General features: G+C 42.2%; 1 protein-coding gene across 1 annotated transcript; it reads left to right on the plus strand.

The window, feature by feature from the left end:
* Positions 1-5493: 5493 nt before the first annotated feature.
* On the plus strand, positions 5494-21614 carry LOC108788585 (prostaglandin D2 receptor-like). Its single transcript, XM_018558377.1, has 2 exons — positions 5494-6388; positions 21338-21614. Exons 1-2 carry the CDS (start codon positions 5582-5584, stop codon positions 21551-21553), a joined length of 1023 nt encoding a protein of 340 aa, XP_018413879.1. The 5' UTR covers positions 5494-5581; the 3' UTR covers positions 21554-21614.
* Positions 21615-21710: the final 96 nt, after the last annotated feature.

Genomic DNA, 21710 nt, shown 5'->3' on the forward strand with positions numbered 1-21710 from the left:
CTCCCTAACGGGGACACAGACAGCAATAGTCCCTCCCCATTCTGTCCAAAAGTTTTTTTTTTTAAGAATCAGTTGTACTTTAAGAAACCTGGCATATTGAAACATTACAAATTTCCCAACCCGCTTACAATAAAAAGTCAACAAGAACCTTGCACCTACGAACCGTCTGATGTCATCTTGCGCCTGTTAGGCAAGAATTTTCAGAAGTTTAATTTGAGGAAGAACATTTCCTTGTTCCTACTGATAACCACCAAACAGGAGATCAGGAACCCGCACTGCCAAGACATATTTACAGAATCAAATGGCTTCCGGCTGCCAAGGATTAATGATGTGATTATAATGCATGATACTATTCTGTGATACAATTGTTTGCAGTGCTGTCCATATTTTTTACTATTTTTTACTATTGAGAAAAGGTGATTGTAGCCACATTAGTGAACTACTGCACCAACATAGTATTTGTTTAACTTTTTTTATTTGATTAATTAAAGAAATAATCAGCCAACTAACCGATTCTGAAAATATACAATTTTAATGTGGAACAATTTTAGAATGTGTTGTTTGTCTCCTTTTTTTAATAGCCTCCTTGACACTATATTTTCTTATAATGTTTTTATTAAACCTATTTTTTTTTTAACTTTTTTTGACTTTTTACAACTTTTTTCTTATTTTTAACTTGTAAATAATTTTAAAACGTTGTTTATTTTAAAATTTGATTAGATTGTTTTACACTAGGGGGCACTAAGGGGTTATTTCTTCAAGTGGAATACAGTTATCTGCTTAGAGATACTTTGTAGCACATCGGCTAGCTGTTTACAAAACACAGCTGACATCTGCCGGCTATGCAACGGTCACAGCTCTGCGATCACATAGATCAGCTCTCGCTGTGATCACAGAACTGTGACCATTTAATCTGCTGTTGAGTGTCCGAGGGACCCATCAACAGCAGTAACTCAATGAGCTGCTGGTCCCTTCACGGACCAGCGCTCATAGTACCGCATGACGGAATGTTCCCGTTACCGGTGGATAATAATCTGATTGATAGTGACAGGATAATCCCATCATTAGTCGGGAAGAGGTTAAACAAGAGATTATAGTCCATCACAGGAGCGAGCTTGGGCCGGTGACTACTTTACAACACACACAGGGACCATGGGGAACAAAAGTATTCACCCTCCAGAAGGATGGACAGTGTCAGCAACAATTCAGAGATGATTTGAGGATCTGCAGCCGAGTGATACACAAATAAGATACATTTTTGTGAATAGATAAGGTATTTGAATGTATTTTTTAGTTTTTACTCCTGAGTTTAGTGTCACTTGAAGTGGCAACAGGATTAAAGTGACATTAAAGTAAGAAAAAATTCTCCTCCCCAATGCAGGTGTATGCACTTACCTTAAATGACGCCTCTTGATCCGATCATCATCTTTTTTCCTGTAGTTTTCGGCAGTCCCTCCAGCGGTGGTGCCGGTCTCTGATCCAGCGCTGACTGCCGTGCCTTCTTTTATCCAGAGCAATGTGTACCTAGTAGTTTACAGTACTTTCCCTTTAAAAGTATGACAATTGTAATGATCCAATGATTTAGAGGATAACCTTAGATATGTCATAGGCAGACGTGGGTTGCCTTGCAAAGGTTACCTTATTACCTAGCTTTCCCCAGAATAACCCTATCTCACAGTATGTGCGCAATGTTTAAAGGAGAACTTCGTCCGAATCCGAATTCTGAATCCGAATTGACTTTCACACCTGAATCCTAAAAAACGAAATAACACAAATCCGAATTTAAAACGAAACTAAACTAAACAAATTTTTTGGCAGTGCACATGTCTAGAAATCACTCATCTCATAGTTCTCCTTTAATACATCGGCTGTGAAAAGCTCAGGGCTGCACCTTAATGATGCAGAAGCGCGGGCGTGTTTGCTCCATTGTTCCTATTATTCTCTATGAGCCAGTTTAAGCAAGGCCTGTCCATCAGACGCACAAAGTATTGATTTATTATAGCCGCAGAAGAATGGAAGACTCTAAGCACTGTGGGCAGGCTGGGCAGAACACAGGGGCTATTCCAGGGAGATACAGTTAGTTTTCAGTGTTTGAAAGATAGCCCACGTGTGCCCTGGGGCATATTTCAATTTTTTTTCTAAGTACATTTATACCTTCAGGCAGATTTCACTTCACGTTTTCCATTGAGTACTGCCATCTAATGACGTGCTTGCAGTAAATTCATGTATTGCTCAATATTTAACTAAATCCCTTATTACGTATAGTAAATGGACTGTGAGAGACCTTACAGCTGAACTACAGACAAACAGCTAAATACACAGACAAAATACATGTATAGGAGTTGTTTTACTTGCCAAAGAACTTTCATCCCTGTTCATTTATTCCTGAGATTTATACAGCCCTTAAACAGTCCTTGGAAAGCTGACTTCTATTTACTGCAATTAGGTAATATAATTAGCTCTTGCTCCCTCCCACCCAGCCTGTGACTGAAGCAGCAGACTGAGGAGCTACTCTCTCCTCCTGCCAGCACGCTTGTCAGGGTAATGTGCGCGGGTGTCCTCACACCACATGCAGGTACCCACTGTTGTGGAAATTTTATTAGGATGTGTTTTTAGTGTATTGTAATGTTTTGTCATTAGTCTCTCAGTGTCTCGGTTTAAATAGACACTGGGGGATTAATCCATTGGAGGAGATTTCTTATGCGCAGCGGAGCAGTGTCTTCTTGGCGAATGTATGGACGCCGGCTGGGGCCCCCCGTGCAATGCATGGATTTATTGGCTTGCGTGGATACATTTGTCTTGAACGCAGTATATGAAAGGAACGTGCGTTTGTTCTCTCTGGTGTGCCTGATCAACACGCTTGAGATGATATAACGTTATCCCTGTGAATGAGCGCGCATGAGAATCCTAGTAACGTTATGTGGCATTGATCACTGAGCAACGCTGGATAAAGTCACTCCGGTGGTCATTGATTGTTACTACATGTGATTTGTTAGCTGACTCCTGTTCACTTCCTGTCTGTCCCACTTCCTGGTTTGCTGGTTGTTGAAATCATCTGTTGGTTTGCCATCACTTCCTGTCTCGCTGTTTGAGACAACCCTTCCTGTCTGACATCACTTCCTGTTGGGCAGGTATAAACAATAAACATACCTGCGCTCAGGTCTCTTAGCATGGGATTAACGAACAAGCAACATCTGTCTCCTGACTCTACATGACTCTGAAGGGAGATACTTCCAGTCCTTGCATAAAATAGCGTAGTACAACGGGGGAAATTCTTTGCGTTTGGCGCAGCTTAATGCGACATGGATTTGTGCGTTGAACCAAGTGAATTTCCATAACACCCACACCGGAGGACCAAATGCGTGACCACACCAGACAATGCCAATGCCCTTATATACAGTTTATTAGACACACCAAAATCATATAAACACAAACAACCCCACCAACACCCACAAGTAACCACAAACAAGTAATAATAGCTAACTGAATGCAAATACAAATACAGACAACAGGGCAAGTGAAATCTGGGGAGCAAGGCAACACAAGGGGATCCACAGGGCAAAGGTCAGGGTACAAGGGTGCACCAGGATACAGGAGTCAGGTCACAGAATACAGGAAATGGTGACAGGGCTCAGGACTCAGGGCTCAGGACTCAGGGCTCAGGACTCAGGGCTCAGGACTCAGGACTCAGGACTCAGGACTCAGGACTCAGGTTAGGGCAACAATACTGTGGCCCCAGGCTCACTGCAGGGAGGGATTAAATACCCTCCCAGATCATCAGCAGGTGGTGCTTAATTGCTGACACCTGCAGGTGAGCCCTGGAAGTGTAGGACCTGGTTCCAGAGTCACAGTGCCACCTGGAGGCGCTCAGGTCCCTGACCGCCACTGGCTGCCTGGAGACACCTGCAGGTGGGCACTGGAAATGCAGGGTCTGCTCCAGCGCCACCTGGAGGTGTTCTGGTCCCTGACAATGCTCTTTATTAGCACATGAGCGCTGCATTGCACATAGCACAACTGATTGGCTCATCAGCTACATTCAGGTCCCCAGTACATTCAGCTCATCTATAATAATAAAAAATTAACAATATTCATCTCAAAGAATGTACCTGAAAAAAATAAGTTATATTTTTGTTTTTTGACACTCAACATAATAAAATATTACATATTAAATAATTCCCTTTAAAGTAATATTAAACCCTAAACAAGAATAACTGCACTATATTGACAGAATGTGCAACAAATAAATGAACCAGCTCTTTGGTCCACCTTCTGCTATGAGAATGCACATCATAGTGGTGTGCGGTAGAGAAACTGGAAGCTACGCAGTAGGCTGACCTCACACAAGCTCCAGTGTAGAGCCAACCAGGATTCTGTGCATCTTAGTGCAGCCTTTCTCAGCAAGGGTGCCTTCTTGCTACCTCAGGGGTGCCTTGAAATTTTGTAAATGAAGGACTCTGATATGAAGGGGGGGACGTCAACTGAATGCTATGATGTGAAGGGGGCTCCTTTTGTAAAAGGGGAACTCTGATGTGAAAGGGGGGCTCGGATTTTAAGAGTAGCTCCTGATGTGAACGAGGGTGTTTTTGATGTGAAGGGGTAATACTGATGTAAAGGGTGGCTCAGATCTAAAAGGGGTAGTCCTCAATTGAAGGGGGTACTTCAATGTGAAGGGGGAACCGCTTTTATGTGTTTTTGCATGTGGTGCCCCCTTAAAATCCATTACATTTCAGACATTTTGAGATTTGTCATACTTTTAAAGGGTGTCGTGGCTAAAAAAAAGTTGAGAAACAGTATTAGAGTGCTCCTGCAGAGGCAACGACTCTATAAATAAGTGTTGTCACCTGTTGCAAGGGAATCCCTTTAACTGTCAGGATCAACAGGTACAGCTTGAAATAAAAAGACCATATAGTGATAAAAAAACAATGGAGGGTATGCTACCAAGCTTTTTTTCTGGGTGCTGGGTGGGGGGTTACAAACACATTAAAAAGACAAGTATAATCATTTTAAACAAGACTGAGACAGCTGCATGAATGTATCCATGTACCTTGCCGCACTCCTTACCGGAGTAAAAGTAACGGGTGCTAATGACTGCGGATGGCACCACTTACAACAGAACTCTAATGCAGATGTCACCAGCACGCCAGCACCAAGATTCCATGTTAGTGCAAATCCATTTTATTGATAGTTGTCATTCAAACAACTAAGTCTGTATTGGAGTTCAGCTGCATAGTTGTGACACGTTACACAGGGAAGTGGAGAAAGGTCCAACAGCTAAGTGACGTCTGGATAAAGTTTTCTGATGTTGCAATAACTATTTTTTTCCCCCGCTTTCTTTTTGGCAGGTCACAGTCCGTTATTTATAAACAGCACATTTGTTTCCTTCCGAATGCAAACTACATTGCTGGCCCATTTCCCACCGAAGCATGCATTATTAAAATGATCACTTCACATAATTGCTCATCTCTCCACCCCTGGACATTCTGTGAGAAAGCACACAGAAACTTTGCCTGCAGAATCAGAGACACGAACACTTGTTGTCAGCACTCAGCCTGCGTCTAGCAAGTTTGTTCTCAGCCATCAGATGGAGCTCTATCCGTGTTCCTCAAGAAGACACCTCCAAGGTGACCACTCTGTATTGCCCTCCTCTGTGCTGTTTGCTGCCGGCCTTCTAGGTAACATCATTGCCCTCATCATTCTCTGGCAACACAAGCTAAATGTGAAGACCACAAAGAGTTCTGTTTTCTACATACTGGTAACAGGACTCACCATCGTCAATCTCACGGGGAAGATCATTGTGTGCCCAGTTGTAATAGCTGCCTATTCTAAAAATGAAACTTTATTCCAGTTGACGGACAATCAAAGCCTGTGCCAGTTTTTTGCCTTCTGCATGACTTTATTTGGCCTGGCACCCACCCTCATCCTCTTGGCCATGGCTGTCGACTGTTGGCTTGCCCTAGCCTATCCGTTCACTTATCAGAGATACATCACCAACAAAGTTGGGCTCCTGGTCCCTTTTGTGTTCTGTGTCTTTAGCCTGGGCTTTTGTTCGTTGCCTTTTTTTGGCATTGGGAGGTTTGTGCAGTATTGTCCTGGCACCTGGTGTTTTATCGAAATGACCATGAGGGACTCGGCTCCTATGGATCGCATGTACTCCATTCTCTATGGTACAATTATGGGACTAGTAGTAATAGGCATCATTGTATTCAATATGGCCATCATGAGATGTCTCTATATAATGTACCAAAAAAAGAACAAGAGGACCGTTGCTGGTGCCATTGTCGGCAACAAAGGGATGGATGGGAGCCAAGCTCGGATGAAGGAGATGGACCATCTCATTCTGCTAGCAGTCATGACTGTTATATTTGCAGTCTGCTCGCTGCCTCTGACTGTAAGTATGTAAGAATGAATGCTAAAGCAGAATGTTTTATTGTGAACGAATACGACTAATTTTCAAAAACACTTATTTTGTTACACTATTTAATATAAGAAGTATCATAAATTATCATTATGGCTTTAAAGCCCAGCTGTGGGTAGTTTCAGGGTACAGGTAACAATCTCCCAGCAAAGGGTTAAAACAAAGCATCAGCTCTTGCTGCAATACTCACCTTCTTTCTGGTCTTGTCCCTCACAGTAAATTATTTCCACCACTAAATGTCCTCAGTCTTCTGGGTTGAATAATGCTCATTCAGCTCTGAAAACTAAGGACATCCCGGGAGGCATATTGGACCAACCCAGGTGAATGGGGATGCTCAGAGCCCTAAGTTGGGCTTTAATTGAGGCTTAAATGTAAATACTATGTTATGGCATTTCGTTTTCTAAGGGATTGTGTATCAAACAATTATAATTTTTTTAATTAAAGACCTGCCTTAAAATGTGTTTTTTTTAATCTTTTGTTGCATCTCAGTGCTGAGTATCTCCTGAAACCTCTTTTCAATCACTTTTTGAAAGCGATGGCTGCATGGTGCTTGTAGTCTCCAACAGAAACCCGTGTGGTAATGCTGATAGAAAGTAGACAAAGACAGTAAAGGAAAGGGGCAGATTTGCATTAAAAATGGCTGTGGACAGATTTCCCCTCACTTCCTGTCCTGGTAACATCTATCTCAGCACACAGGAAGTGAAGGAAAATCTGCAACTGGACCAACCCATAGAAATAAATAAAAATCTGACAGCTGTTCTATCTTTCGCCTACTCTACTGAAAATGTATGTATTTCTCTCTGTTTTGTTGCTCCAGATTTGCGCTCGCTTCCTGTCTGATGAAACTGTTGTCAACAGGACAGGAAGTGAAAAAAGTGGAGCACCAGATAGCAGTACATTCCTGACAGGTGTTCTGACTCGGGTTTCTGTGACTTCCATATCACCCTTTGTGTTTCTGGTGTCTGACAAGTTGCATACGTGCGGCTATAACAAAAGCTGATCTGTTCAGCACTGCGGAAGGACTCCTACAGGAGAAGATAAATGATTTATTCTGTATTTTAGGGAAGGGAACACAAATATTTTCATATGTGAACAGTCAACAAAACTCCTGGCATATTTTACACATTATGAAATACATACGAAATCTTGAACTACCAAAAATCATGCCAAGAGACTTATACAAAGAAACAGTCGGGAAGATTAGTTCTGACTGGTGGTTCTCTGTTGTATATTGTATATTGTTCTTTCCTTGAATAAGCTTCAATGTGTTTCAGCACTCGAGCTGAACTCTGCCTGGCAGCTGAACAGTCAGTAGAGGACAAATTGCTGAGGTTGTTCATCATCATTTTAGGGTTTATTGGTGCAACTGGCAGGAACAACGGCTGTTGCTCTATGCCAGGGGTCTCCAATTTATGGCCGTGGGCCACATCTGGCCTGCTACAGGAATTTATTGAGCCCACAGCAACCCCAGCTGGCTAGACGTACATGTGCCAATCCGTGGCTCATAATAAGAAGACCTGTCGTGGGACCAGGGGTGCCCTCTTAGCTGGGGTCCGTCTGGTACGGCAGAGATTGTAGGGTCCTTCTTGGGGTGATTTGGTGCCCAGTGGCGGCAGGTTGCGGGTGCACGCATGAGCGCATGCATGACGTGCATGCATGTTGTGCGCATGTGGCGCTGCCGCGGCTTCTTAGTCACTTGGGTGCTGATCATTGCCAGGGAGGGCCTTGCGAACACTCCTTCTCTCCTAGCCGTCCCATTGGTTCCCAGGGACCTGTGGCTTCCTCGTTGCCCGGACAACGAGGGTGTCGCTGGCCCCTGCTGGGTTTAAATTCCAGCCAGAGCCAAGACTTGTTGCTGAGTTATTCTGCAATTCCCAAAGCAGCTACAATGCCTCATTTCCTGTTTCCTGTCTCCCTTCCCTGCTATTTGGATTTCCCGGTTAACGACCCCTGGCATGCCTCACCGTTTATGATACTCACTGCCTGCCTCGACCCGGACTGTACTCTGACAACGCATTTTGGATCATCCTATCTTGTACCTCAGCCTGGACTCTCCTTCTGGTATTGTTCCCTGCTATTGGGGTCCAATCCAGCAAACTGGGGGACTTTGCTCCTTCCCTAACAAGACCAGCACTTCCTCTGCCAACCAGCCTTGGTCTCCAGCGCAGATTTCCCACTCCCTCCACGATGGTTGGATGTGAGTGGAGAGTCCAGCCAATGTAGGGATTTCCCCACCCACAGCATTTACAGGAGGACCAGACTTCCTCTATTTTGACCTGCTCCACCTCCTGACTTCTGCCCTGCTGCCCTGCCATCTGAAAGGTAATGGGGGGACTTTGCTAGACACTCCTGGATGTAAGGGAGGATTCTGAAGGTCAATCATAGATGTAAGGAGGAACTCTGATGGGCACACTTGAATGTAAGGGGGGACTCTAATGGTCAATCCTGAATGTTAGGGAGGACTCTGATAGGCATTACTGGATGTAAGGGGGACTCTGATGGTCAATCCTAGATGTTAGGAGTGCTGGCCACTCCTGGATGTAAGGAGACACTCTTATGGTCATCGTGGTTTAAAAGGGGACTCTGATGGTCAATCTTGAATGTTAGGAGGGACTCTGATGGGCACTCCTAGATGCATGTTGGGACTCTCATGGTCATCCTGGATGTAGATGTTTGCAAAAAATACAATGTGGCCTTCACACTGAAAGGTTTGGCGACCCCTGCTCTACGCTATAAAGTAGTACCAACTTTCTTAGATGGAAAATAGGGACACCTTTTAGTGCCAAGTGATTCAGGAAAAAGACATACGCTTGCCCCAACCCGGATCAATCTTCCTGTTATGCTAAATACACAAAAACAAATAAACCCAAAGTGCCAAAGACAAGTTTTTCATGAATTCAAACACCAACAAAAAAAGGAACACTACTCACTTTCACACACTAACGTATGTTTAAAAAAAGAATTATGTGTTTTCCAGTTTCAACAAAACACCACGGTGTTTCTAGAGTAAATAAAAAAAGAAAAACAATCACAGCATTATTTCCTTTATAGTAGTGTTTAAAAATAAGCCATGCAGCACAAATATACAATGCAGTTTTTCAGCATGGATGCTTGTAAACAAATGTCACAGTCATAGCTGTAGTATAGACTTTAGGGCACCTTCAGGCCTTTGAGGTCAGTTGCCGTGTCATATTTTGCACTTTAATGTGCTTTGCATTAAGATAGCCAACTTTTATTCCTTTTCTTTATCCCTCCTCCTTTCAAGTCTGCCTCCACTCAGGTGAGACTAGAGCCCTCCCCCCCCCCGGTAGGGGACTACCCACCTCAACTTTCCCCCCTACCTCACTTCGCCATTACTCCCTTGTTCACAAATCATATGAAAATTGAGGATTCTTGGTGTGTTTAAAGGTGTACTTTAAAGGTTGGCATTAAATTGATGTAATGCCACATATACAGCTGTAGTAGCATGGTTTTTTTTTTCTCACTTTGACTTTTGTCGTACTTGCTGTATGTACCCTCCAGGGGTCTTTATAAATAATAAATTTATAAAAAAAGAAAAGAAAATTATTAAAAATATGCAAAATCCAAATAGGAAAAAAAACTTTTTAAAGCACATTTATTAGGCAATAGGCAAAAAACTGGATCTGCAGCAGTTTTTAATGCAACAAATCACAATGCATGCCATGTGTGCTGTTGTACGCTGCAGCATGAGTCCTTCCCCACCTACTGCACTGCTATGGTTCGAGGAACCTTTCTAAATGAATGGCACCATAACAGGCCCCGTATAGTGCATAGCATTAACATGTTTGGAGTAAAACATGTTTTACCATATATTATTGGAATGAATAGGTCTGAAGAGGACCTTGGGGAGAATTAGGTAATTAGAAAAAGGAAAAAAAGGGACTGAAATTTTGAGCTTGAAAGAGAAACATCTTAGATCTGTGCTTTGCAGGGCGCTACAATGTAGGTACATTGCGCTGTGCTGCCTAAGTCCGTTGCAGTGCCACAATGTAACCAGTTGCCATAATGCACAGCAAAACACATGTTAGTACCCATGCATTGCAACAACTTGATAGTGTGAACGGGCCCTGAAGCTTTTCCCAATATTATTCATCATGCATTAAGGAAACTTGGGGGAGTCTTGTGCATGATTAAAAGAGAACTATGAGGTGAGTGATTTTCACTCAACCTCATAGTTCGAGCTGACGTGAGACAATGAAACTGTCACAGGTCGGCTCAATAGATCGGGAAGTGAGCGAACACATACCGTCGCTCGCTCACTTCTCGATCCTGTCAATGCCGAGAGCTGTGACTGTCACTCCCGGCTCCCTTCAGGGATCCCCCCCCCCCCTCTCCGATCCTCCAGCGATGACTGGCGGAACGGACGGGGTTGGGGGCGGGTACAGCTGGCTTTGCCTCTAGGTAGGCAAAGCCAACTCTCACTCACGTAGCTGGGTGGATCTCGACAGTAATGTCGGGATCCGTCCTGGCTGCGGCGGTCTCAGTATACTGCGAGTTGTAGCTCGCTATATACTGAGCTTTGGGTCACGAGAGGACGCCAGTATATGTCCTCCCATGACCCTTAGGAGAACTGTGGGGGAAAAACACTGACCCCATAGTTCTCCTTTAAAGTAATTCCAGAGAAATCATTACTCAGGAGAACCTCAGACCCCTCCTAAACAGAAACACTTCCTCTGCTGGCGAAACCTGTGAGGAAAAAAGCAGACATTAGGGGAGAAGACAAAAATGAAATCGAGGAGTAAAGAAGCGTTTTCTTGGAAAATGTTTCTTATTCATTATCCATATTCACAACATATGGTAGGCTAAGAGGCATTAAAAATAACCTGCCCACTGGGACCAAGAAGAAAGCACTTCATCAGTGGTTTTCCCAAGTAAAGCTTTCCCAGTATATTGCTTATATTCTGTCCCTCGTGGAAGAGGACCCGTCGTACAACATGAACAGAAGATGTTAGTGTGTTTATACCATTTATACATTTTGACATTTGTCTGAAAGTTAATTGTGACAAAACATTTTCAATTGTTTTGTTTGATATACCTATTCGTAAGGCAGCCAAGAAATATCCAGCTTTTTAATCAATATTTACTACCACTTATAATGAATGAGGCAGATGACGAGGTGTCCAGTGTGGCAGATGTGAAATAGTCACACTTGTGTTTGTTGCTTTAGACCAGCCTTTCTCAACCAGTGTGTAATGGTACCCTGGGGTGCCTTCTCGCTTCCTCAGGGGTGCTTCGGAATTTTGTGATGGTAGGACTCTGATATGAAGGGGGACTGAGCACTATAATGTGAAGGGGGATTGATTAAAGAATCAATATTTAAACAGACGGAAACTACATGGCAACCAGGAACTGCTGAGACCATAAATACATTGGTCAGGGGTATGCAATGTGCAGCACAGCTTACAGAATGCAGTGGTTGGCACAGTGTAATGCACAATATTTTATAAAGTCCAGCGCTCAGGATTATGTAAAATACAGCATAATGTATAGAATACAGCTTTCAGAAATCATAGTGCTACTTATATTGCTGGTCAGTGGGCAGACACAAGTACCCCGGGTTGGTGGTGGGGGGAGGGGGGGTGCCGTGCTGTCAATGGTCAATGGACAATGGAAGGAAAAAAATTACCAGGTATCAGTGGTCAATGGGAGGAGAATAATGTCTTTGTATCAGTGGTCAGACAAAATGCACCAGTGGGGGAAAAGAAATGCCCTGGTGTCAGTGGTCAATGAGAGAAAAAGATGACCTGGTGTTGGTAGTCAGTGTGCGGAAAAAATGTAATTAGACGTTACACCTGTCCACTCAGGGTAAAGTGATCGTGCTGATTAGCCACCTTCCCAACAAGTTATTTTCATCATCCATGTATGCTCAACCCTCCATCAGAGCCTCTATTGTTTTGCTCTAAAGCTGACCATACACCTATAGATTATCTGCAGACTTTCTATGGTCAGATGTAAAAAGTGCAACAGATTCCTCCATCTACGCTAAACTGTGTGGATGGAATTTCACCGACTACTCTTATCATCTTCCACTACCTACCTGATACCTTTGGTTACCGACCTCGGCTTGATCTCTGACTACGCTTCTGCCGGCTCCTATACTACTACTAGCGTCTGCTTGTGTGCCGAACTCGGTCTGTTTTGACTACGACTTTGCCTGCTGTTACAGCTACTGGACTCTGAGCCTGATCCAGATCGTGACACTATGATTAAGGCCCATGTATAGGGCTGAAACGTGACGTGTTCGCTTTTTTGTTTGCTGTTTTTAATGCCTGAAGTAAAAACGTTTGCACCAAGTGGATCCTCTTCACGTGCCGGTTTTCTACAATGCATTGTAAAGGGTCCAGGCACTGAGCAACGCAGTTCCAGCCTGATTATTAGGATAGGAGATTAAGCGGCTTTGATTTGTTTGCTAAGAGGAGGATCCCACGTCGATTTAGCATTACCAAATTTTCTTTTATTATCTTTTCTGCTGAATTTGATGAGGGAATAAATAAATATTTTGTCCAACTGTTCTTTTGTATTGATTAACTAATTTCTAACTAATTTATCATGCAAGAACAAGATAAACCTTTGGCATTCCAGCAAAAAATCGATTCCCTAACGATACAGTTGAAACCCTTTCATGACCTGGAGGAATATAAGTAAAACGAATGACAACTTAAAAGCATTAAAACAAACAAAAGCACAAACATGAGATCATGAACGTGAAAAGGGTGGATTTCCAGTGTGATCTAAGGGATTATGAATGTCATGAGATTTATGAGTGGAAATGTAGGAACTTTTAAATGTAAATGTGAATCGAAAAAACACAAATTTTCCGTTCCTGCAAATACCTCGGAATCATCAGAAGTAACGGAGGCGGATAATTCAGTGGAAGTCATCTGCTGGTAACAGTGAGGCCATACATAAATACACTCTCCTTCATACTATAAACATATAAACTAAAAAAACAAAAAAAAAATCTGTTTATTTGCACCTAAGTGAGTTAGAGAGGGAGTTCTAGGAACAAGGTACCAAAAAAAGGAACTTGAAGAAATAGACTCTCTGCTCAATATGTCTTTAGAAAATTAACATCATCTGAGATTTTGGTGCTCCTTAAGTCAGCTATTATATGATAGCTGACTTAAGGAGAAATCCTTAAGTCAGCTATCATATAATAATTCAAAAGGTCCTCCAGACTGATCCAGCTAAGCAGTTTTAGACAAATCGTTTTGGTTTGATAAAGGAAATGGCATTAAGCCTGAAACAAGAAACAAGCTATGATTTTAAAGGTTGAATAGCCAGCCTCCTGTGGCTATTTTTCATTTCTTGCCAAAGATACAGAAACCAAAGCGGGTGGTCCTATTGTTGTAGGTATCGGGTCAATAAATGAGCGAATAGGTGATTGCTTGGACTCATACCTGGAACCATTGATCCAGCATCTCAATTCTTTTTTGAGGAATACTAAACGTGCTCAATGTATTGCAGAGGATCAAGTGTTGGTCATCTTATTTTGGTCCACTTTGGACCCATTATTTCATCATGCCACACGACCTTGGCTTTAGTAGATCTGGAGTATCATTTACCTAAATATACAAATTATTTTGTAGACATCAGAGCGTCTTTAATATCAGTGATATCAGTTTTTGTTGATAATTTTTGTAAGTTTGGGTGGATTCAATATCTCCAAAAATGTGGAGCTTTGATGGGTGTGACATTTTCCCCCTGGCCAATCTGATATCGGACACTGGGAAAATCTTCACATCTTTGGAGAGATGAACCTCTTTGGTGAGGTATGTGGTATGGATGGTATAGTGATGATCTCCTGCTCATCTGGCGGGAATATGAGGAGTTGCTTGCACGACTTCACTAATTTTAATGAAAATAATTTAAATCTTTCTTTTGCCATTAATATAGCTAACCATAGTATTGATTTCTAGGATATATATCTTTCTGATGATGCTCAAACACCCATTGCCATTACTGTTGCACACTGTAAATGCTCAGTGGGGAATACCCTGCTGATGGCTGATAGTTGCCATTCCAAATATATCAAGAAGGCTATTCCAGCTAGAAAACCGACCCGCGTTATGTGTGATTGCACTGACATAGACAGTGATTATAGATTAAAAATCAATTGTTTTACTAGGTTGAGGTCCTGCGGCTACCCAGAATGGATTCTTATTAGGGCTGAATCCCAGGTAGACAGGAAAAATAGACACGAATTGCCTATTTCATGTGAAGATACCTTGGAATCATTAGAAGTAATGGAGGCGGATAATTCAGTGGAAGAGTCATCTGCTGAGAACAGTAAGGTAGCAAATAAACACACCCTCCTTCATGCTATAAACATATAAATAAATAAAAAATCTGTTTATTTGCACCTAAGTGAGTCGGGGAGGGGGGAGCGAGATCAAGGAGCAAGGTACACAGAACAAAGGGAACTTGAAGAAATCGCCTCTATGGTTAATCTGTCTTCAGATGAATTAACAGCATCCAAGATTGTGGTGCTTGGTAAAGGGCATTCCTTTTGATCTACCTGTTATGTTCACTCATTTCAGACTATTGTGGATGTAAACAGGTTTATTAGAAATATACCAATAAAGAAGCCGTGTTGACATTTGGGATACAGATGGCTGACTCTGAAGATACATCAGTGTCAAGTGAATCCAACTTTTTTTTCTCTTTTAGTGAATGTGGCTGAAGAGGAACTTATTTAAGTATCACAACCCGATAGTTTTAAGGCACTTTCTTATCCATTTCATGTACATGTATATTAAAATATGGCAGTCAGATTTCAAGAAGTAGCGGAAAATCGGTTGATTACAATTGTCTGAAAATATTGAATACCAGTATTACCGAGATTGGATTCTTATTGAATATTACCCAGAGTGGATTATTATTAGGGCGGAATCCCAGGTGGACAGGACAAATAGACAGGAATTGCTACAAGAAGTTAAGTTTAAGAATGATAGCAAAGAAAAATCCATTTCCATGCCCACATTTTTTACTAATTATAGTATGGAGCGCTATCAATTTACTGAAGTCATTAGGCATAATTTGAGGATTTTGAATATGGATCTAGGATACATGAAAGTATGCAGTATGTTAGTAGTAAGTCTGCCCCTTTAAGTTCCATGCTGTCACCTAGTAGGTTTACAGATCCAGAGAGACATTTGAATATGCCCACTTTCTCCTTCTGGCTCAAAATATTTGTAAATCATGCCATTTGTATAAAGTGGGTAAAGAATTAATGTTTGCTGCAAATGGCAAATCCTTTAAAATGCATTAAATTACAAACTGTAACACCAAGAATTTTACGTACTTAGTAACATGTCTCACCTGTAATGTTCAGTATGTTAAATGCACAACCTGTTGCCTTAAAATTAAAACTGGAGAACATCTGGCATGTGCCATTATGTTCTAGGACAAAAAAATCCTTCCAATGTTTTGAAGCATTTTTGGTGGAACGTGGTAGAGATTTGTTGTCATTTAGAGTTCAGATTACTCATAGAGTGTTTCATCATTCTAAAGAGGGTGTACTAAGTCACCCCGCTCAAATCACCCCCCATACCCCCCCCCCCCCCCCCCCCACTAGCTCCGTAAGCTGGTACTCCAGTTCTCCTCTCCAAACTCCAAAACAAGACAATGGATGGTGGAAACCTGTCCAATGTCCAAAATACATCTTTATTGATGATGGCAATAAAGAAAGAAAACACGGAGCACCCTGGATAGTGCGGAAAAACTATTTATTAAGCATAAATAAATGTGTAGTCACCTTGCCCTAACCTAGGAGGTTAATGGCCAGTGGTGGGATTGGGCTTGGACCTTGCAGGCAGCCTGATATCTCGCCCAGGAAATTCTGTGCTACGTCTGCTATCCAGCTTAGGTTCTGGCATACACAGAGTTACCGCAATCGGTTTAAGGGCTCTCTGCACTGTGAAGCTGGGAAGTGGTCGATAAATCTGGAGTCTGTACTGTCCTCGGTGTCTGTAGCCCTTATCCCACTCTCCCATATGAGCTGTTGGGAGGAATAAAATCTCTGAAAACCCTTAAAGAGACTGGCGTCCAACTTTACATTTGCATCCCACAACCGGCTAACTCAGCCCACCTTCTCTCACATGCCTTTGGGGGTCAGGGGGGTGCTACCAATGCAAAATCCAATGCACTTACAAACCAGTATGAATGAGAGGCACAATGTAATGATCAAGAAACTACAGGATTCGCTTCAACCAGAAACAGTATTCCCATGCAGTTGTATGCAGATCCTGCAGTTTCTTGATCATTGCGCTATTTAATGGTTTATAAATGCATTGGATTATGCTTTTACGCTTTTTACTTCTATATTTTTATACTTTCATGCTTTTTAAACTACTATCAGAACTATCCAGTGCCCTCTGTTTTTTCTCCTTGTCCGGTGATATATCCCACAATTCCTTTGGACGGCAGAGCTGGAAAGATTTTTTTGGGTGACTATTAGTTGATTCACGTTGAGAGCGTTCCTTTTTTGTTGTTGTTTCTGACAATACCTGTTGAGTCTTTTTGGACCCAGAGTAGATCTAATCATAATACCTAAAAATCACATAAATTGTAACATTTCAGCTGCTTCTATTAAAGAGAATACTGGTGAGCCTGCCAAGAAAAGTCCTTGTTCAAGCACTATCATAACTACCTATTATGTGTTCACAACAGTTGTGTTCTTGTCCTGCAACAAGTGTCTCTGGTGGAGACTGCAATCGGCCATGCCTGCTTGTTTAGATCTACCTTCAGGCCCGGATTCCCCACAAGGCCACCGAGGCGGCAGGGCGGAGAGGGGCGGCAGATCCTTAATATCCCTACTCCTAGTTCATAACTAAGTATGTTAAGATTGAAAATTGTCAAATTGTAGGAAAGATGGCTAGGGAATGCCCTGCACGGACACATCAACCACGGATCATAGTCCAGGAAACTATGGAATAAAGAAACTTTTATCTGCGAAACATCGACAGAAAAAAGTTCGACTGTACACTTTCACAAGTGTACAGTGCTTGTTATAAGAGCTTGAACCCCCCTGAGTTCCTCTTTAATAACCACAAAAACAAAGCGGACTTACTATTAAATGAATGGTAAGGTATATTCTCTTAGGACAAGCACAGTGATGAAATGAAGCACCCCCTCGGGGCACGGACTCTGATAACAGTTAACAAAGCAGTTTCATTGCATTAAAAGATCATATTTCATTTTTAATCAGCAGAAAGGAAAGAGAAAATGATTAAAGAATGATTGCTAGTGCAGCTTTATGAGCGCTCAGTAATTTCAAGGTAAATAATTAATTTCCAGCACTATGTAACGTTCTGCGATATAAAATTGAATTTCCTCTTGGAGATAAAACAAAGCCATTGTTAACAATCACCCACCAGGCTGGCAAGATTAGATGGATTCTGAAGAAGAGCTGTTGATGTTTGCTACCCTGAGAAAAATAGGGTGTTAGGTAAATCAAGGTGTGGAGCCAAGCTAAATTCTATTTATTTTGCTTGTTTTTGTAGCCATGTTGACAGCTGCTATCCAGGAAAGAGACGTGGAGCAATCCATTTACATTGTGTTCAGCAATAGTGATAAAAGCCCATGTAACCTACAGCAGGGTAGAGGTGCCAATATCTTTAACCAGCAGAATAGGCTGCAATCATTAAAATTGACCTCCAGGCAAGCAGATATACACACAGTTGAAATACACTATATTGCCAAAAGTATTGGGACGCCTGTCTTTACACAAACATGAACTTTAATGGCACCCCCATACTTAGTCCGTAGGGTTCAATATTGAGTTGGCTCCGCCCCTTTGCAGCTAGAACAGCTTCAACTCTCCTTGCTGTGTGCACAGGTGCGCAGTCATGTTGGAACAGGAAGGGGCCATCCCCAAACTGTTCCCACAAAGTTGGGAACATGACATTGCCTTAGGAGGTCCCTTCACTGGAACTAAGGGGCCAAGCCCAACCCCTGAAAAACAACCCCACACCATAATCCCCCTCCACCAAACTTTACACTTGGCACAATACAGTCAGACAAGTACCGTTCTCCTGGCAACGCCAAACCCAGACACATCCATCGGATTGCCAGACAGAGAAGCGCAATTGGTCACTCCAGAGAACACATTTCCATTTCTCTAGAGTCCAGTGGCGGTGTGTTTTACACCACGGCATCCGACGCTTTGCATTGCACTTGGTGATGTAAGGCTTGGATGCCCCTGCTCGGCCATGGAACCCCATTCCATGAAGCTAAAGATGCCAGTCTGAAGGTCACACATAGTTTGGAGGTCTGTAGCTATCGACTCTGCAGACAGTTGGCGACCTCTGCGCACTGTGCACTTCAGCATGGGCTGACCACGCTCTGTCATTTCACGTGGCCTACCACTTTGTGGCTGAGTTGCTGTTGTTCCCAGTTGCTTCCACTTTGTTATAATACCACTAACAGGTGACCGCAGAATATTTAGTAGCAAGGAAATGTCACGGATGGACTTATTGCTCAGGTGACAACCTATCACGGTACCACGCTTGAATTCACTGAGCTCCTGAGAGCGACCCATTCTTTCACAAATGTTTGTAGAAGCATCTGCATGCCGAGGTGCATGATTTTATACACCTGTGGTCATGGAGGTGACTAGAACACTTGAATCCAATGATTTGGAGGGGTGTCCCAATACTTTTAGCAATATATTGTATATTAGAGAACCATTGTGCTCCAGGCAGTCCTCCCAGGTCACTATAATAAGTATGTACTATAAGAAGCTCATCAGTTGATGCAGCCCACCAGTGTAGCCCCAATGCATAGGGTGTGAACCCTATGGGGTTCTATAAATGAAAAAGTAAAAAAAAAAAAAAAAGTGTCCTATTTAAGCTGCTAAAGGCCATGTTACCTTACTAATAGATAATAAGAAAATGTAACCCAGAAGCTCATGGTTCCCCAAGCCTTACACCATACACGCCATTTTTTCCATAGCCTGCACTGATGATGGTGAAGAAGACTGAAACAGCTGTATGTGGTTTGGAATAAATGGCTTTAAATTATTAGAATACCTCCCAACTGTCACCAATCAAACCCCTCTGTCTCTCTTTCCTCCTCAGTTGTCCCTCTTTTTGGTCTGATGTACAGATATCTATGAAAAGGTTCTCTTTAAATACCAAAACTGTTCTTCTGCTCTAAAACCTTTATCTTATTTCCTTATTATCTTGTTTGCCATTTTGAAAAACCAGTATAAAGGAAAAGTAATAGTGAAAACAAACAAATATGGGTTTAACCAATCATTTTTGGCATATAAATTCCTAATGTTCCTCATAACTGAGGGGGCATGGCAGGGGTGTGTATGTTGCCTAAAATACTTTGAGGGGAATTTATTAAGACTGGAGCAGACAGAATCTGGAGCAGCTGTGCATGGCAACCAATTAGCTTCAAGCCTTCATTCTTAAGGCTGGGTTCACACCTAGGTGTATCGAATATGAGCGTTAGTCGCACGTTTTTCCAGCGATTTGCAGTAAAAAAACGCACAACAAACGCATTTCCGAGGGCTACCTGGCTGTATCCCAATGGAAATGCGCTGCAAATACGCCCCAAAGAAGCTCCTGTAAGATTCTGTTGGTAAAAACGCGCGTCACGAAACACGCGACAAACGCTCTTATTCGATACGCCTAGGTGTGAACCCAGCCTAAAAAAGTTTCCACTGTGCTACATAACTAAGAATGAGCAAGTGAAGAACTATAAATCTACAAAGCTACCACTAGAGGGTATATGAAGCACACAGAAGGCAAAGTAAAAATCGGTATTATACTGGAAACTTAAAGTGACATTAAACCCTCAGATTATTTAACATAAACCAATACTGTAATGTGCGCCTTACTGTAATCCATGGTTGTTTCCCTTCTCTTTGCTGCTCTTCCTTTTAAATCCTCATGTCTTCTCATGCTTGGGGAGAACTTCCCTTTTCAGCTCAGGGCCTCTTCCTGTAGTGCTGGCTCAGGTTTCAAGCCTATACAAACGTATACACAGGTACCGTGTATCTATTCCTCAGACAAGGCAGCCTGCTGCAAAACAGAAGTTCTGCAGAGCATGAGAACAGATACAGATTTAAAAGGAAGAGCAGCAAAGAGAAGGGAAACAACCATGGATTACAGTAAGGCGCACATTACAGTATTGGTTTATGTTAAAAAATCTGAGGGTTTAATGTCACTTTAATGGCAACTGATTAATATTATGTTTCTGGCTGCTGGGCCATGACCAAATATTCTCCTTTATCTCTAACGCAGACAGTAAAGATGGACCATGTTATTACTTTAAAACCATATATACGGTATATATTTTTATATTGTTATAAATGAATAAGTTTAACATTAAACAGCAATAGGTGCCCCTTTATGAGTAATGATGTGTACAAACTAGTAATTCAAGTCATTTTCTCAAGAACCCGCAACCCCTTGAGAAAGCCAGATATGCCTGAATAACATTGAATGGGTCCTTGTTCTCATATCTGCCATGGCAGGTTTACTTTACCTTCTTTACTCAAAGCAAGCCTTGAAATCCTCAAGCATGGGTTTATTTATGAAAGAAGGGTTAGGGTTAGAATTCACTTTCTGGTAGACCGGTTGCTGCACTACGCCCCTTTGGTTTATAAATGGACAAAGCAGATGTCTACAAAACAAACTGATAAAACATAATAGGGGAAATGTATTAAGACTGGAGCAGACAAAAATGGAGCAGCTGTGCATGGCAACCAATCAGCATCTAGCTTTCATTTTTAAAGCTTAACTGAGCAAGCTGAAGATAGAAGCGGATTGGTTACTGCGGTCCAGATTCTGTCTACTCCTGTCTCAGTAAATTCCCCTCATTGAGCTGTTGTTGCCATTGTGTTTTGACTTTTTCATTTACAATGCCGTTTTTGATTTCCCCCTACAGGCCCGGGTTTACGTTGGAGTATTTACTGACAAGCACAACGAATATTACGATCTTATCGTTCTGAGGCTGGTCTCTATGAACTCCGTGGTGGATCCGTGGATTTTTATTATCTGCCGAACTTCACATTTTCACCGCCACCTTGGCGTTCTGTGTAACAAGCTGCGCGCCAAGACCGACGTGAGAGCGCATTTTCTGCAGCAGACTGTAAGCCTCTGATTGAATGAACTTCACACATGCGCAGTGTGCTCAGCTCCTTACTGAACTGTGGATGTGTTCTCCGCGATGTCAGCCAATGAATACACATATTTCATGTTTGTCTATTTAATTTACATCTATATTGCAATGTTAACTTGAAAGCTATGTTTACTGTCTT

This window comes from Nanorana parkeri, unplaced genomic scaffold (assembly GCF_000935625.1).
Source record: "Nanorana parkeri isolate BGI_ZX_2015 unplaced genomic scaffold, ASM93562v1 scaffold335, whole genome shotgun sequence".
In the NCBI taxonomy this organism is placed as follows: Eukaryota; Metazoa; Chordata; class Amphibia; order Anura; family Dicroglossidae; genus Nanorana; species Nanorana parkeri.

Coding starts and splice junctions, on each gene's coding strand:
- LOC108788585 (XM_018558377.1), top strand. CDS start 5,582: ATGGAGCTCTATCCGTGTTCCTCAAGAAGACACCTCCAAGGTGACCAC. Junction 6,389..21,337: donor TCTGCTCGCTGCCTCTGACT/GTAAGTATGTAA, acceptor TTCCCCCTACAG/GCCCGGGTTTACGTTGGAGT.